Here is a 16,822-nt window from a genome sequence, read left to right as displayed (position 1 = left end):
AAATTTAAAAAAAAAAAAAAGCCACAAATGAAATTTGAAAGACAAAATGCTACTATAATTCTTTAGAAAATACACAAAGAAATTATACCTAAAATAATCTAATCCTCTACTAGAATTTTGCTCATTGTGCATATTTCTTTTAACAGGCTTAGGATAGTTAAATGCATTACAGCTACAGCATGACTCTGATTTCTCCCTAATGCCATTTATGTTTTCTAGAATTATGCTAAGTGAAGAACAAAGTACACTGTGTTATTCCCATCTATTACAACCATGTCCATAATTTACAAGCTGATTATGCAAGGATCATACAAGGGGAAACAGAGAATAGTTAACCACTGTCAAAGAATGGTGAGCTAGTTCATGTTTTCTTTAGCCAGCCCCTAAAAAGGAGCATTCAGATCTGCAAATTCACTGCAATGAGAATTAATCCTAAAACTGACTATTCTAAGAGTACTGATAAAAGGCATTAGAGAACAATCAGGTGTTCTATACAAGCAACAGCTTAATGTGACACAGATCTAAATACACAGACAAAAGAATATCAACATGGAGGAAATGTGGTATGCTCTGTGCTGTGTTTAACAAAACAGAAGTTATGAAGTGTCCAGAGAGAAAAATATCAATTTGCTATTAATTTTCTTCTTAATGACATATTCTTTCTTGCTGCTCTGAATTTTAAAAAATGAAGACAGAAGAAAGCAAAAGAAAAATGCCAGCTATTCTTATTTGGGAAGAAAATATATTTCCATTAATTTTTAGAAATATTAAAATTTCAGAATTTACTTCAATAATTTCTGACTCTATAGGGTAACAACTCCATTACAGTATAATGATTTCAGGTAAATAAATTTCACAATCCTTTTCCTTTTTCAAGTTATTTTATTACAACAAAAACACTGTAGAAAAACATATTCAAAGGTATATTATGCTCTGAAAAAGGTACAGCTACCACTAGAAAGAATTCTGACCTTATAAGAAAGACCCTTGGAAGTGGCGCTGTGGCTCCAATGGTAGAGCGCTCACCTTGAGCTGAAGAGCGCAGGGACGTGCCCAAGCCCAGAGTTCAAGCCCCACAACCGACGAAAGAAAGAAAAGAAAGGAAAGAAAGAAAGGAAGAAAGGAAGGAAGGAAGGAAGGAAGGAAGGAAGGAAGGAAGGAAGGAAGGAAGGAAGGAAGGAAGGAAGGAAGGAAGGAAGGAAGGAAGGAAGGAAGGAAGGAAGACCCTTAAGACATATGGCATGTTACCTAAAGGAATTTTATTTAAAAAAAAAAAAAAACTAAAACTCCTTTCAGGTGAAAAACTAACTTAAAAACCTACACATGTACCTATTGAGCTCCTACTGTGTGTCAGGCATTGTGCATCAAAATAAAATGGTAAAGTTATTTAGTACCTAATGTCAGAAGAACCACATCAAGGCTTTAGTATTAAAACATCACCAAGTCTAAATCTCTTCCTCTCCCTTCTCTTCTCTTTCTCCCTCTCGCCTCTTCCTCCTCCATCTCACTTTCCTCTCTTATTCTTCATCCTCTCTTATAGGCTTCTGGGTGTTGTAAGAAAAGCCACCAAACGAGTGACCCAGTAATGCACTGTCATTCCAAACCACTACCACATCTGAGATGAACTGGAATATGATTTTTAAAAATATGCTCCCTTTTTTTTTTTTTTTTGCCAGTCATGGGGCCTGAGCTCTCGGCCTGGGCGCTGTCCCTCAGCTCTTCAGCTCAAGGCTAGCACTCTACCACTTGAGCCACAGCGCCACTTCTGGCTTTTTCTGCTTATATGGTGCTGAGGAATCGAACCCAGGGCCTCATGCATGCAAGGCAAGCACTCTACCATTGAGCCACCTTCCCAGCCCTATGCTCCCATCTTTATTCTTGGGGGGTTTTCAGCCTCAAGTAACTGACGTACAACACCTAAAACTCAAACCTATATACCAAGCAACATAATTCATTACAGATAAATATGCTTCACAATGAGTATCATCAATATATCTCCTTTTTATAATTAATGAACACTTATATATTTAAAACTATTATAAGGATCTTCTAGCAAATTTTTAATGCTAACTTTTAAAAGAAAAACTTACTTTTACAGGAAATTTTCTAATTTAGAATTTTATGTATATGAGATGCTTAAGTTGACTAAACACAGATGTAAGCAAATTAAACTTACACAATGCACATTTTACAACTAATGTCTTCTATAGAAAATTGCATGAAAATGAAGAATTAATGTTTTCTTCTACTGGGAGTATATAAAACTTTTTACATTAACAATATGAAAAAATAAAAGTATGCTTCTGAGATGTATGCCATAAAATATTTCAGAGAGAATTAATTTTATAATTTGCTTCTTAAAAATTATAGTCTTAAAAAGTAATTGAAGCCAGGCACCAATGACTGGTATCTGTAATCCTAGCTACTCAGGAAGCTGAGATCTGAGGCGAATAGTTCAAAGCTAGCTCAAGCATGAAAAATCCAAGAGATTCTAATCTGTAATTAACCAACAAAAAGCTGGAAAAGGAGCTTTGGCTCAAGTGCTAGAGCACTAGCTTTGAGCACAAAAGCCCCGGTGCTCAGTTCAAGCCGCAGGACTGGCACCAAAAAAAGAATAATTATTTTGTTTCTAGAAAGCAGAATTAAGAAATAGTCTGTTCAGTTCAGGTGTCTTAAGAGATAAACACCCTGAACAAATTGTATCATCATACTCCTACAATTTGAGACAGAATTCAAGAAAACTATATTTTTTTATTTCTTCCAAATTTACATTAAAAACTTAAAAGTTCTTATTCAAAAGTACATTAGAGAATAGTTTTTCATTTCTGGTTTTTTTTGGTAGGGGTGTTGGTCATGGTGGTTTGAACTTGGGACCTGAGCACTGTCCCTGAACTCCTTTTGCTCAGGGGTAGTACTCTACCACTTGGAGCCACATTGCCATTTTCAGTTTTCTGGTGGCTAATTGGAGATAAGAGTCTTAAAGACTTTCCTTCTGGGGCTGGCTTCAAACTGAAATCCTCACACCTCAGCCTCTTGAGTAGTTAAGACTACAGGCATGAGCCACCAGCACCCAACAGGAATAGCTTTTTTTTAAAAATAATACCATTTTTGGAGTAATTCTTTAAGTGCAGCTAACAAACTATTTTAAGTGCTTCTCTTAATACTTCCCTTCAAAATGAATAAGTATATCTGAGCAATGTTTCTTTTAGAAGTAGCTGAGGAAAGTAATATATCTAGAAGGAGTCATGGGTTATCTGTACTGATTTTCTCTTCCCCCTTTGCTTTAATTTCATAGATGATAAAATGTGAAAGCAATTATTCAGTTCTTCATCTTGCCTTAAAAATATTCAGACATTATCTAAACCCAGCCATCTATAGAAAATGAAGGAAAACCTAAGAGTGTCCTTTACCTCACTGCAGAATTTCCCCAGGCCCCATGCTTGTCTGTGAGAATGTTGATCATTTTCTGGATTAGCTGAGTTGCTGTCACATGGTCTCGATACTTAGCTGCTCTAATCAAGTGATCACACACCTTCTCCTCTTCTCGTTTGTCTGCAGAATACTGAGCACACAATGACTTGAATAGAAAAAAAGAAGAAATAATTATTAACATTATAAATTTTGAGGGTGTATTAACTTAAAACTGAATCAGGAAATGATCTTTAGTATGACTCAAATAGATACAAACTTTTAAAGCTACTTTTATAGTCTCTCATTAAATTAAGAATACAACTTAGGAATCTGATATCTTTGTTACAATATCATCTAAGAATTTACTTCTCTAAAGTCACTCATAAGATACACCTGGAAGTTGTTAACACTTAAGAGGAGCTCTGAACAAAGAGAAATAGCCAGTCTTGTAAACAGAGAGAAAGACCCAGCAGATTACCAGGAATCTGAAATATAGTGAATAAGGGGAATAATCAGGTGAAATTAGAGAGAACTGCATCACGTGTAATACATAATTACTGTGAGTTTAGTTTTTATTCAAATGCAAAGGGTAACAGTAAAAGTGTTTTAGTACATATTTTTTATTGTAAAGATTTTGTACAGAGGGGTTACAATTATATGAATAAGGTAATGAGTACATTTCCTATTGAGCATTGTTATCTCCTCCTTTGCTTTTCCCCTACCATCCCTTCCCTCCTTATCTCCCTAACTCTTCCCTGACCCCCTGCCAAGTTGTAAAGTTCATTTTCAACATAGTGTACAGTAAAAGGTTTTAAACAGTGCAATGATGAATACATTTACCTATTAAAATGATCACTCTTAAGAGTAGAGTGTAATGAAACAATATAAGTGATGTGAGGAGACAAGTTATGAAGCCACTGCAAAAACTCCAAAAATAGACAAAAGTAGTCTACCATCGAAAATAGAATTATCAACATTATTTGAAAATGAAGAATTTGGTTTTCAAATTCTAGCTATGGAAAAAGGACCAGCAGCACTAGAATCATCTGCTAGGCTAAAAATGGATCAGATCTATTCAATTAGTATCTAGGTTTTAGTAAAATCCAGTTACTTTGAAAAGTACTAAAGTTTGAAAAGTATTAGCTTAGGCCATTAGCCAGACACAGTGGTTCAAGACTGTAATACTAGCTGCTTGAGAAGTGGGGATCTGGGAACTAAAGATGAGGAGTAGTCTGACATAAATTTCAAGAGGCGCCATGTCCACCAATAGCTGAGCAGAGAGCCGAGAACTGGTCATTCCCACAGACAACAGGAAGCATAATTAAGAGGACTACAGTCCAGGTTAGCCCAGACAGAAACGGTGAGACCTTAAACAGAAAGTATAGTTTAAGTGGTAGTACACTAGTGGGGAGCATAAACATCAAACAAGAATTAAGGCTCTTGTACACCATCAAGCTCCATTACTGGCATGTGTGTGTACACATGCTCACACAGCACATGTACACATACACGCAGGCACACAGGCACACACACACACAAGATCTTAGAAAAAACAAAGGTGGAAAGAGACTTGCAGGCATGGATCAAGTAGCATGTGCCTTCCTAGTAAGCAAAAAGCCCAGAGGTCAGTCCTCACACCACAAAACAAAGGGGAAAAAAAGTACTAGCTTAGATGTCACCTTGCCAAAAACATCTTAGAAATCCTTAGTAATACGCAAATATAACACCATATTTCAAAGTGTTTGTTTCGTTCCTTTAGGAATTTAGGCACTTCTGGCATCACATTTTTGATGCCTGAGTGAATACAATGTTTCAAAAAATAAAGATGACATGCATATCTGTTGGTCATGCCTATAACCCTAGCTACTCAGGAGGCTGAGATCTGAGGATCACAGTTCAGAACCAAGCCAGGTAGGAAAGACCATGAAACTCTTATCTCCAATTAGTCATCAAAAAGTTGCAAGTGGAAATGTAGCTCAAGTGGAAGAATACTAGCTTTTATTTAAAAAAATAAAAATAAAAAAGCTAAGGGACAATGCCAACATCCTGAGTTCAAGCCTCAGGACTAGAAGGAAAAAAATAAAATAAAAAGACAATGTAAAATTGACCCTTATCAGAGCTATTGGTCTTAACTTCATAAACTCACAAATGTGCGCACGCACGCGCGCGCGCGCGCGCGCGCACACACACACACACACACACACACACACACGCCTCTTCTGATATGAAGTTTATATTTGATATTAGAAATGTAGCTAGCCGGGCGCCTGTGGCTCATGCCTGTAATCCTAGCTACTCAGGAGGCTGAGATCTGAGGATTGAGGTTCAAAGCCAGCCCAAGCAGGAAAGGCCAGGAGACTCTTATCTCCAATAAACCACCAGAAAACCAGAAGTGGTGTGGTAGCTCAAGTGGTAGAGCGCTAGCCTTGGGCTGAAGAGCTGAGGGACAGCACCCAGGCCCAGAGTTCAAGCCCCATGACTGACAAAAAAAAAAAAAAAGGAAAAAAATGTAGCTATTGTTCCTATATGATACATATAAAAGCAATTCAACAGATGTGATGTACATGTATCTGCATAAGAAATCAAGTAATCTTATTGTGTGCAATATACTATATAAGGAAAAAAACAGAATTTAATAATGGAGAAATTTGAAAAGTTACATTATTTTAGGTGGGAACAAAATGAACCTTAAAAGCACAGGCAAGAATGAAAATATGGATCAATTTCAGCAGAGTAAGAGCAATACAGTATGTAATCTAAATTTAAAAAAAAAAAAACAGTAGAAAAAACAATAGATTGAAGCAATTCTGAAATGTAGAGTGAGGACAGAAAATGTCACCAGGAATCATAATGTTCTTTGAATGAATAGAATGTTGAGAAGCAACAACTACACTATTTTTGCTAATATCTCCTGGGCCACTACCTCATCTGCCAAATGAGGGGATTCTATAGTTAAATAAACTATTAATTATTAATCGATTACTAATGTATTATTAGATTGCCAATTTAAAGATTTGGGCAGCCCTCTGAGAGAATAATTGAAAGTGCTTAACTATAACCTCAGAGAGACAAAAATTGGTAAGAAAAACTATTTTATGTAGCCTAAATATTGAAGTGAAAAAATAAGTCACATTAGCAAGTAGACCAAACCAAATGCAAATGTTATGCTGTATCTACAGCAGAGTACAATTTGGTAAAAATATGATTTCAATAACCAAAGAAGGAAAATGATTTTAACTTATCTGAAAAAAATAGCTTATATAGTGATAAGTAGAAAATTATTCCATTGTAAGAACAATATTACTTGATAGGTGATTTTTTTAAAAAGATTCTTATAAGAGCTAAGAAGCATTCAATAAGTGACCTTCCAATTATTCACTGAAGAAACAGTACAGAAAGACAGATCAATATTTTTACTTCCAACATTTCCTACTGTGTCCATATTGTCTTTTTCTAACTTTACCTAAGAAGAGGCAATTTATATGATTGAGGGAATTTGGAAAAACCACCGTTAGCTGTAATCCCCTAAAGTATCATGTCTTCAGTATAGAAAGCACTTAGTAGATATAGAATAACCTATTATTTTCATTCCATTAGTAGTAGGATAATTTAACTGAATCAAGTTATATTTTATAAACATTTGAAAAGCTACTGAAATTACTTAAAAAGGCATAATTCTAAAAACAAGGGCTCAAGGTAAACTACACAGTAAAATGGTTTAAAGTGTTCTTTAATGGATCCTCCTTTACAATTTGAACAGCAACTTTTCATATCTGACATAAAATCTATAGATATAAATCACATTAAAAGACTATTCTTTGCTGATTATTAATCTCTGTCTCTTTGTAGAACATTACAGTCACATTTGACCTTAAAACATGATACAAGGAAACCAAACAAGAATGTTTCTTAAAGATATAATGAACTTGTAACTATTTTTTGAAATATCTGGTAACATAATTTGAAGATGCTCCTATTAAATACCAGTAATTAATTCTATCATTCGAAGTCAGGTGCAGGTGAGGAATGATTGTTTTGAGGTCAAATACAAGTTATTCACAGATCCTTGTATATGTGGCTTCTGCTCATTTCCTTACATAGAAAATATGTAAAAAAAAAAAAAATCTACATTTACCTATTTTTTTTACCTATTTTAATAGTCTCTTTTTCCACTCCTTTTGTCTTGTCATTATTTCTTCTATGTACTATAGTGAATGTCTAATACAATATAAAGTTCAGGGAATCTGTGATAAGTTGGCATTATTTTGTGATATATTTATCAGTATTGTAACTTTTATTACAAAAGAAGCCACAAATGGTAAGAGGATTACAGTCTGAAATCATTCCCAGGCAAAACCGTTGAGACCCTGAAAAATATGCTAAAGCAAAAAAGGTAAGAGGAGAGGAGAGTAGCTCAAGTTATGATGTACCTGCCTAAAAGTTTGAGGCTAAGTTACAATTCCTAAAATGCAAACATAAATAAATAAATAAATACATACATACATACATACATACATACATACATACATACATAAACTGTGTATCCAGAAAGTAGGTACATTTGATTACATGTAAACTCTGTGTCAAGAAAGTTTACTTAAAAAATTTTTTTGATGATGGTTTTGAGATTTGAATTCAGAGCTTGGGCAATGTAATCCCTTAGCTCCGTTGCTCAAGGCTGGTGCTCTACCACTGAGCACCCTATTTATTGTTGGTAAATAGGCGGTAAGAGTCACAAATTTGCCTACCCAGGCTAGGTTCAAATCTTCAGACCTCAGATCTCAGCTTACTGAGCAGCTAGGATTACAGATGTGAGCTACCAGCACTCAAATACTGGGAAAAAAAAGAAGAAGAAGAAGAAGAAGAAAATTTAAGAAGTAAATAGGAAAGCCAGGCACCAGTGAGTGACTCATTTCTGTAATTCTTGCTAGTCAGGAGGCTGCAGTCAGAGGACTGCAGTTCGAAAGCCACCAGGGAAGAAAAGTTCCAGTCTCTATCTCTAATTACACATCAAAAAGAAAGGCTGGAGGCAAGCTTAAGATGTAGAGCACCAGTCATAAACATAAAAGTTCACTCCCAAGTGGAGTACTCATCAATATGACTAAAATCATTTCCACTATAAGTCCCATATCTTGATTGGTGGTGTGGCTAGCTAGTGAGTGGAAGCAAGCACCAGATACCTAAGTTCCAGTCCTGGACTCTGGCAAAAATTAAAAAGGAAACAACTAAGTTCAATGTCTCACTGAAAAAGGAAATCACCTAAGGGACAACGAATGAAGAAACATTTCAGTACTTCACTTTTAGAGGTGTTTGTACTTGATCCTTTACCTCAGGTTTAAAGTCTAATCTTTTGGAGGTGGGAGGAAAGGGATGGTAGGGAAAAAACAAAGGAGGAAGAAACAATGCTTGATAGGAAATAGACTCATTACCTTGCTCACGTAACTGTAACCCCTCTGTACAGTATTTTTACAATAAAAAATGTATTTTAAAAAATGGCTTAATGTTATCTACAGAAACCTTTGATAGAGTCCTGAAAAAGACTTAGAAAAATGAAAACTTAAAAACCTCCATAGTGAACAAAAGTCAGCCAATGACAATGTGACAGCTACCTTTAATTCTGAAGTGATTTCTCTGTCATGCAACACCTCCAAGTATTGATTTCTCTCAGCATGAAAAAGCCTGAGCCAATGAAACAGATATAGCACCATCCTCCTCCCATTCCCAACCCATAATAGCATTCAAGGTTGAAACAGGCAGACCACTTATCAAAGTATCAATTCCATTTCTCCTCGTTTTAATGAACTACATGCAATGTGTTAAGGCCTTATCGCTACAAACTGCAGTCGTCAATAATTTTAAGTGATTCCAAGATTAATATATATTTTAATCCTTTATTTTGGGCTTCTGATACTAAAATCTTGTTCTTTTTTTAAAATTAATTCATTTCATCTGGAATGTTTTTTAAAATATATATTTTTTTATTGTAAAGATACTGTACAGAGGGGTTAGAGTTACATGAGCAAGGTAATGAGTCCATTTCCTATCGGGCATTGTTACCCCCTCCTTTGTTTTTCCCCTACATCCCTTTCCTTCCCACCGCCCCATCTCCTCCCTTCCACCCTACAACTAAAATCTTGTTCTAAAATGCTTTATATAATATTAGTAGACATAGGCAACTCTAAGTTCCATTTGACATGTGTCAATTTACACATAGTATTGTTTTTAATTATTTCCATTACATCATTAGAATACTTACTAACAATAGAATTCTTCTTTTAATTTAATTTTATTGTCATGTGATGTATGTACAGAGGGGTTACAGTTACATATGTAAGGCAGTAAAACACTGTTACCTCTCCCCCGTATCCCCCATTGTTTTTCTCACACTTTCAACAATAAAACTCTTATGTAAATACCTACATACTTTTCTAAGAAGCTGAATCTTCCCATCATGCCCACATAATGCATACATCTGCTCCGTAAATAAAAGTACCCATGTGTGATAAAATTAACACAGAATTTTAACAATGGATAGGATTTAATCCAAATAAGATTTTAATATCATAAAATGTTATTTTAAAGCATATTAAAGTCTCTTAGTAAGGTCTCAGGTAAATGATTAAATATATTTACTATAACAAATAGGTAAATCTTCTATTTATATTCCAAACAAAAGTAGTTCAAGGAAGTCTAAAGCTGGTTTTAAGATCTCAAGTTTACAATCAGGAAGTTTAAAGCCAGCATCAACAACATGTTAGTGAGAACCCCTATCTCAATGAACAAGCTGGATGTGGTGGTACACGTCTATAACCCCAGCTATACAGGAGGCCTAAGTAGGAGGATTGAGTCCAGGATTGCCCAGGCAAAAGGTATGGGACCCTATCTAAAACAATAAAGCAAAAAGGGCTGGGAATGTGGCTCAACTGATGCAGCACTAGCCTAGCAAGTACAAAGCTTTATCAAAACACAGTGCTGCCAAAAGAGAGAAAAACTGTTCAAGAAGGACTAAAATCGAAAGCAAAAAGAAAACAGTAATTCAAATTAAAAACAAACAAACATAGCACTGTAGTTAAGAGCACAAAATGTAGGGCCAAGTAACTTTAACTCTTGGCATGACACATGGATGCTTCATCGAGTTACATAAACCTCCGTGCCTTGGTTTCCGCACATAACAAAGGAGATAATGTAATAAGTTTTTCAGGAGGACAAAACTAAGAACATACAGGGAATGATTAAAATATTGCCTGCATGTAATATTGACATCTTACATTCATTATAGATGAATTAAATTAAAGAAGCAATGTCTACACTCATAAAAGATCTAGTTTATTTAAGATTGTCAGGAGTTATCATAAATTACAAACTTAAAAAGTGAAAGGACTCACTCATCCAGGAGGAACATGGCTCTTTCTTCACAAGGCTTCTCAACAGCATTAAGAGAGATGGTTTTGATATCAAGAATATATTTTCTATTAGGGTTTGATCAACAATGTCAACAATACCCATAGGCATGTAATCTTTTTTTTCCTTTTTTTGAGGCAAGGCCTTATTATGTAACCCGGGCTATCTGGAACTCTGGATCCTTCTGCCAAATCCTCCAGAGTTCTGGGATTACACCTTTGTGTCATCACCATGAGTGGCTACTATGGCACCATCATTCCCTGTGCTATAAACCTTCTGCTTTTTCAAGCTTCCCTGATTTTATGACATGTCCACCAATATAGCTGTTTTTGGAGCTAGGGAACTTCCATTTAAAATTTTTAAACAGAAGAACATTCACCTTTAAGTCCACCTTTAAGTGGACTTCCTTTCCCCTACCAATGATAGCTCCTTTAGTTTCATAAATGGCTCTAAAATTTGTGACTGCTTTGTATATACCCTTGACAAGTTTCAAAATAATTTGTTCAAATATTACACAGAAGACTGAGGATGAAAACTGTCTTGACAATTCCAGGTCACAATCAATCAACCTGAGGCAGGACAAGCTAACTGGATCTAAGGAAGAATCCAGCATCTTTCCCCAGGGACTGCAAACAGCTGGGCCTCAACTCCACAGTAAACATGATCAAAGGAACACTTGTTGTGAGGAACCTGAGCTAGGCATTGAGATACAGCAAAGAGAAAGGTGGGCAGAGAAGTACAAGGTCCATGGAGGTACGGATGCTTTGGTCCTATAAATCCTAGGAGATACAAAAACTGGTATCATGTCTTTCTTTTCGTGTCTGCATGTGATACCCTTCTATCATTGAGAGACTTGCGAAGGACAAAAGGGCAACAAAGTAAAGCAAGCTACTGCCTGGAGTGCCAGCTAAATGATATGCCAGCGGGCGCCGGTGGCTCACGCCTGTAATCCTAGCTACTCAGGAGGCTGAGATCTGAGCACCATGGTTCAAAGCCAGCCTGGGCAGGAAAGTCCATGAGACTATTATGTCCAATAAACCACTAAAAGCTGGAAGTAGTACTGTGGCTCAAGCGGTAGAGCACTCCCCTTGAGCTGAAGAGCACAGGAACAGCGCCCAAGCCCAGAGTTCAAGCCCCAAGACCGACCAAAAAAAAAAAAAAAAATGATATGCCACAGAGGCATTCTCCAGAGCACTGACCTCTCCCTAACCAGCAGCACTACTCAGGTTGACTGAGATCTAGAAGTTCTGCTTGGCCCCAAAAATTCACATGGAAAAAAATGTTCCCTCATTAAATATTAGTACAACCCAGAGTAAAGGGGATATCATATTTTTAAAAATTGTTAGACCTGAAAAGGTAACTAATTACTAGCAAATATCATTACTACCCTGATGTAAAGGGGACCATCATGTTTTATCTCACATAGTGTAATAAATGACAGGTAGTTTAACACAGAACATTATCCGAAAGGAAAATTTATGCTAAACTACAGTATTGGCTAAAGATAAATTTGTTGTAACCATGAAAAAGATAAAATACTAGAATAATAACTCATCTACTACAATGAGGGAAAGAACCCTATGATTCAAATATATATTTATACATAATCAAGTTACTATTTCCTTGTTCTTTCCCTATCAAGGAGGAATATAAATAAAGAGGTTAAGAAAAATGTACAAAACCACAATGTTAGTAGACACAAAGCTGAGATGACATCACTTTAATGCTCTGCCATCATGCTATGTTGCCTAAAAATCTATTATCCATCATCTCTTTACTAAATGACAAAAGTGTTCAATGCAAAGGGTTCACAAAGGAATGTGGCAACTCAAAGGGGTGCATTAAGCATTAATGCAGAACTATTGTGGGAAAAGGTTCACATCATTCTTGACATCAGAAAAGTTGAGTTGGCCATTCCTTTTTCCCAGTTTCTAAGGAAAAAGGAGAAAATAACAGAAGAGAGAAAAATAAAGAAAATATAAACAGGAAAGCATAAAGGAGTTCCATTTAAAATTACTGTCCAACCTGACTTAAAAAATGGTAACCCCTCTGTATATCACCTTTACAGTAACATTAAAAAAAAAATACTGTACAGCCAGGCACCAGTGGGTCACGTCTGTAATCCTAGCTACTCAGGAGGTTCAGATTTGAGGACTGTGGTTTGGAGCCAGCTCGGGCAGGGCAAACTCATCTCCAATAAACTACACAGAAAATGCAGAGGGAAAAACTACTCTACAATATTGCCTAGTTACAAGTTTACTCAAAAAGTTTAATAAGAAAAACTCTGATATAGGCACAGCTCCACAAGCCTGTAATCCTAGTTACCTGTGGGTGAAAGCTGGGGATTACAGTTCAAAGTCATCCTGGGCAAAAATTCAACAGACTCAACCTCAACTAATGCTGGGCACATAGATGAACTGTATCCTAAACTTACAGAGGAAGCAAATTGGCTGAACATGTAGAGAGCTTATGCCTGTCATCCAAGAGACACAGGAGTGAGGCACAAATAGTAGGAACACTGTCCAGGCATAAAGCAAGACTCTAGCTCAAACATATCCAATGCAGAATGGAGAGAGGAAAGGTGAACAAATATAGTTATTATACTTATGTACATTATGTTAAAAAATGAACTATCTTAAGAAATGTACTCATTATCTTGCCCATGTAATTTTCACAAGAAAAAAAAAATGAAAGAAAAAAAGAACTATCTACTTGAGGGTAGGGATGAGAAGGGAGAAATGGGAAGAATGAAGAAAGGGTGACACTGATCAAGGACCTTTGAACTCATGGCCTGACTTACAGAATTGTAAACCCTTTGTACGACTAACTTAGTAACAACAACCATCGTAATTTTTAAAAATAATGCAAAAAGAGGTTAGCAGAGTGATTCAAGTGGTAGAGTATCTGTTTAACAAGTATGAGGCCCTGAGTTCAAACCCAATACCAAAAACTAAAATAAAATAAAGCTAGATAAACATTCTAGCACTTAAGCTATTTCTCAAAAGAGTAATCTAGTTGTGTTCAGGCTAGCCTAGATCTATAATCCTCCAACTTATATTTCCACACAACTAGGATGACAGGATGTGTACCATGTCCAGCTTTTTATTGGTTGAGCCAAGTCCTTAAGAATTTTTTACCCTGCTTGGTCCCACAATTTGGGACTTAAGGCCTATACTTTTCCATAAAAGAAGAAATGGAGCAAGGCAATGAAACTAAAAGAAAACTAGTAAAAATAAGTTAATTCATAAAAATATTATTTAAAAAAGTCAAGCAAAAAATTCAAAATTCAATGTCAAACACTAAAGATCACAAGGGAAGTGAAGAAGCATTACTGAATAGCAAAATTAGGTCATTAATGTATTGAAGAGAGTAATTTTAGCATATTTTTTCTAAGATTGGAGATGAAAATTCAAAAGTCATTTTGCAAGACCCTGAAAAGTGAAAGGAAGGGAGGAAATAATGAGAGCATTTTAGACAGAGAAATCTGACAGAATGAGAAGGCAAGAATACAAACAGAAGCCTGAGAATTCTGACAGCATTTAAACAAGCCAAGACCTGATGTCAGATAATTAGTCAGAAGCAAAAATACATCAACACTGGAAGCTAAATTTAATTCCAGAAAGGTCACTTGAGAGAAAGAAAAACCATTTCTCTTGTATTAAATACTCTCATTCAAAAATAATAGACACTTGGTTAAAACCACAGAGGGTTGTCTATAATTATTCAAATTACCAATGATATCAAATAAAAATAAAAAATATTTTTCAATCAAAATGACCCCTAACAGTGAGCTGTCTATTTTATACTTAATGAAGGTCTGGAACTAAAAGTTCACAGTATTCTGGAAACAAGTATCAAGGAAAATCTCACAAGTAACAGGCGCATCATCTAAGGATCTTTTTCACATTAAGAATCCTATTAGAAAGAAAACACTAAAAGGTAATTGAATTTCCCTCAGTTATCTTCATCTCTGTCAGCTCCTGCTACAATAACTTACTCTCCAGAGCAGAGATAACTCAATTCTGTCCAGCAAGCATATGTTATGAATCTCCAAAGCAAACTTGTCTAAATCACTCTGGTCTTCTATCAAGGTTGGCTGTGGATATGAACTCTGACAGAAAGCAAACAAATTTATTTTTATCTTTTCAATAATTCACTTCTGCATGCTTTGATGGAGGAAATCATGAGATAAATATAGGGTCGGCAGTTATTCTCCTGCTATAAAGTCAGCAGAAATGCTTTTCATGACTTAAATAAAAGGACTTAATGAATCATTCTTAAAAACAAAGAGAACAGTATCAATGAATTGAAAATTTGGTAAATCAGAAGGAAATTTCAATTGCTTTGTATTATCTCTAATAGTTTAAGATTGAGTTTAAAAATACTATTAAACAGATGCTACTTATGATTTCATAAGCCAACTATTTCATCTTTGAATAGCTTTATAGTGAAATACGTGCTAGAAAATAAAATACTTTTTTTTCAAAAGCTCCAACAAATACTAGTTTTTAGAAGAAAATAGATTTCCTGTCTGTATTCTAAACCAATTGAGATTGTATAACAGATATGGGAAAAATAAAACAGAAAGGGGAAAGTTTCAAAAATCCTGGAAATCTGAGTTTCTTAATTGAAGTTGAAACACATCTAACATGAAGGTTATTTCTTGTTTCTAGCATTCACACCTACAAGGCCCTAGATCCAATACCTAGTACAATATGTATGTGTTTGTACATATATGTTTACATACACATAATAATAAATTAGCAGAAACTCTTCTACTCAATGTACATTAAATGTCTTGAAGATTCTGACTTTGGGGCTGGGAAAGTGGCTCAGTGGTAGAGCGCTTGCCTTGCATGCCTGAGGCCCTGGGTTCGATGCCTCAGCACCACATAAGCAAAAAGAAAAAAGCCGGAAGTGGCGCTGTGGCTCAAGTGGTAGAGCATTAGCCTTGAGCTGAAGAGCTGAAAGACAGTTCCCAGGCCCAGAGTTCAGGCCCCACGACCAGACTCCCCCAAAAAAAAAAAAAAAAAGATTCTGACTTTGTTTTGACCTTTAAATTTTGTACTAGTAATTACAATAATAATGATGATGACAATCACTAGCATAGTTTATCATGTATTGTAAACCACAGTATATAAGTTTACTCCACAACTAATTTTGTTTCAGTTTATTTATATATATATGAAATATATATACATATATGAATTTAAGACTCATAGAAGTTTGATGAACATTCAACTAAGTTGTAAAGCATACAACTAGAACATGGTTAGGGGGTTTCCTTCTTCTTCTATGGTCTTTAAACTAGGATACCCACAAAGAACTTCAATGAACACAGCTAACAAACACTTTGAAATTTCTGGTTTTGTGAGTGTGTGTGTGCTGGTCCTGGAGCTTGAACTAAAGGCCCAGGCACTGTCCCTGAGTGTTGGGGGGCAAGTCTACTAGAGCTACAGCTCTACTTCAGACCTTTTGTGGTTAACTGGAGATAAGAATCTTAAGTTTTGGGATGAGAAGATGGCTCAGTGGTAGAGCGCTCGCCTTGCATGCATGAAGCCCTGGGTTGGATTCCTCAGCACCACATAAGCAGAAAAAGCCTGAAGTAATGCTGTGGCTCAAGTGGTAAAGCGCTAGCCTTGAGCTGAAGAGCTGAGGGAAAGCACCCAGGCCCAGAGTTCAGGCCCCACAACCAACAAAAAGCAAAAACAAAAACAAAAACTCTCAAATCTCAAGGATTTTCCTGCCCACAATTTAAAATCTGGCTTCAAGCCACAATTTAAAATCTCAGCCTCATAAGTAGCTAGGATTACAAGGTTGAGCCACCCATGCCTAGCTAGGTGAATTTCTTTGTTTCTTCTTCTTCTTTTTTTTAATAGCTTACTAGGGGTGGGGTATACTATATACCAGATTTTATTCTGAATGATTTGTTTGTAGTCACTCATTTGTTCTCTCTCCAAAAGACAGGATGTAGTTACTATTTCTCCCTATTTTTAGGGACAGAAACTGA

The 16,822-nt window shown here is 35.8% G+C and overlaps 1 protein-coding gene across 1 annotated transcript in view; it reads right to left on the bottom strand.

Annotated features, from left to right (window-relative positions):
• The window catches only part of Lrba (LPS responsive beige-like anchor protein), a 443,207-nt gene that overhangs the window by 246,152 nt on the left and 180,233 nt on the right, over positions 1-16,822 (bottom strand). The window contains 1 exon segment of the mRNA XM_042701880.1: positions 3,411-3,577. Within this exon segment, the coding sequence (XP_042557814.1) occupies positions 3,411-3,577 (167 nt within the window).

This window comes from Dipodomys spectabilis, unplaced genomic scaffold, assembly GCF_019054845.1.
Source record: "Dipodomys spectabilis isolate Male_0828 unplaced genomic scaffold, ASM1905484v1 ptg000297l, whole genome shotgun sequence".
NCBI lineage: Eukaryota > Metazoa > Chordata > Mammalia > Rodentia > Heteromyidae > Dipodomys > Dipodomys spectabilis.
This window is presented reverse-complemented; position numbering and strand designations above follow the sequence as displayed.